Source organism: Ipomoea triloba, chromosome 16, assembly GCF_003576645.1.
Source record: "Ipomoea triloba cultivar NCNSP0323 chromosome 16, ASM357664v1".
NCBI lineage: Eukaryota > Viridiplantae > Streptophyta > Magnoliopsida > Solanales > Convolvulaceae > Ipomoea > Ipomoea triloba.
In genome coordinates this window covers 16,725,040-16,726,754 of record NC_044931.1, presented here as the reverse complement: position 1 = coordinate 16,726,754, position 1,715 = coordinate 16,725,040, and the positions used below count along the sequence as shown (strand labels likewise).

General features: G+C 31.9%; 1 protein-coding gene across 1 annotated transcript in view; it reads left to right on the top strand.

Annotated features, from left to right (window-relative positions):
• Positions 1–1,372: 1,372 nt before the first annotated feature.
• Positions 1,373–1,715, top strand: part of LOC116007855 (lysosomal Pro-X carboxypeptidase-like) — a 2,644-nt gene continuing 2,301 nt past the window's right edge. The window contains exons 1-2 of the mRNA XM_031248522.1: positions 1,373–1,436; positions 1,665–1,681. Of these exons, the coding sequence (XP_031104382.1) occupies positions 1,373–1,436; positions 1,665–1,681 (81 nt within the window). The remainder of the gene's footprint in view (positions 1,437–1,664; positions 1,682–1,715) is intronic.

The window sequence follows — 1,715 nt, the reverse complement described above, 5'->3', positions numbered from 1 at the left end:
AATAATAATAATAATAATAATAATAATAATAACAATTAAACTTTAAGTCAAACATTTAAAAAAAATAAATAAAGATCTTGATTACTCACCCATCACACAAGAAGACTTTCTTGGGCACCATCTTCATACTCTCCAGCAACAATGTCAATGAACTAGTAAATTCACACTCATGAATAATCAACCAATCTTTGATAATTTCTGAGACATCGCCCAAACATAGAAAAGGCGTAGCTATATCCACTTTTCTTGGGGTCTTTATAGCAAGCATTCCTATCTTCAACTGAATGCAATCACTTCTTTCCACAACAAAGATATCATATTTTGTTAGCTTAAAATCCCCCTTGTACTGGATGACACTTGCTATGCTCCCTAACAGCGATCTACACAATTTTAAAAAAAAAAACAATAAACTAAATAGATGAAAAACAAGTATTATCTTATAAAATACATAAATAAATGGTTAATACCTGAATAGTTTGAGATATTCGTTTTTGAAGGGATTATGTTCCATCATCCAGACATCTAGTGTGTCTATGAACCTCTCAGTCAGGACATATATATATCCATTAAGTATATTGCTCACACCATATACTTTTAATAATGAATTATTCGTCCTTTTATAATAATAATTTACTAAAGAGAGGTGCACAGACTCTAGTCTCATTATGCTTACTTTATCTTCCCCCAATAATCCCATCACAGAGTATTCATTTATTACTTCTTTTATGCTAACTCTAAGGTTGGGGATGATCTCAAAGTTTTGTCCGATGTGCCTGCTCCAACCATCCCACTGGAAAAATGATAAATAAAATTTTGTTAAAAAATAAATATTTTATAAGTATATCTAATGGCCTAGTTACCTAATAAAAATAAAATATATAACTACCTCAAATCGCTTTGCAATAGCAAGTATCAGATCCTTATTATATTTCCTCAGTATAGTTGAATTATACTGTGCAGCAACCTCCTCATTCCCAGTAGCTTCTTGAAATGCATGCTTTGAAATTTCAGCAGCTTTTTTAAATTTACACTTGGAAATTTCAGCAGCTTTTTGAAATGCATCCTTTGAACTTTTAACAGCTTCTTCACGAGGCATAAAATTATCAATGGCAGACACGTAAGCCTCAATAGCGGAAGAATATGCACTTTGGCACTCATCCTTAGTAACACCCTACAAAAGTTTAAAAAAATAATTTTTTTTTAGAACTTTAAAAACATAAATAAACAACACAAACTGGGATTAGTAATTACGGAGTACATACTTGGCAAGTTTCAATTTCAACATGCCAATCTATCAACAATTTTAAAGTCATTTTTATAGTTCAATATTTAAGAAAATTTGGGCAAATTGAACCATAACCATAGCAAGTACATGTTATGTTCCCGGGCAAAAGCACTTGTCAAGGGGCGAGGGAAAGATGTGGAGGTCGGTACTGGTTTGCCTATGGTTTGAGAAGCGCTGGAATCAGAAAAAACAGAATAGAGATAAAAGAGGATTTTATGGAGTTTCCTTCTCCTTGTTTCTTATAACTTCTGGCTTGATTAATTAGCAATGCAAACCTCTCTTTATATAGGACAGAGTTACACTTTCCTAAAGTTTACAAAGGAAACTTATTGGGACTAATAAGCTAATATAGAAACTAACTAAACTAATCTAGAATAAGGAAACGAATTACCTAAAACCAAAAGAACAAAGCCAGGAATAAATCAATTCT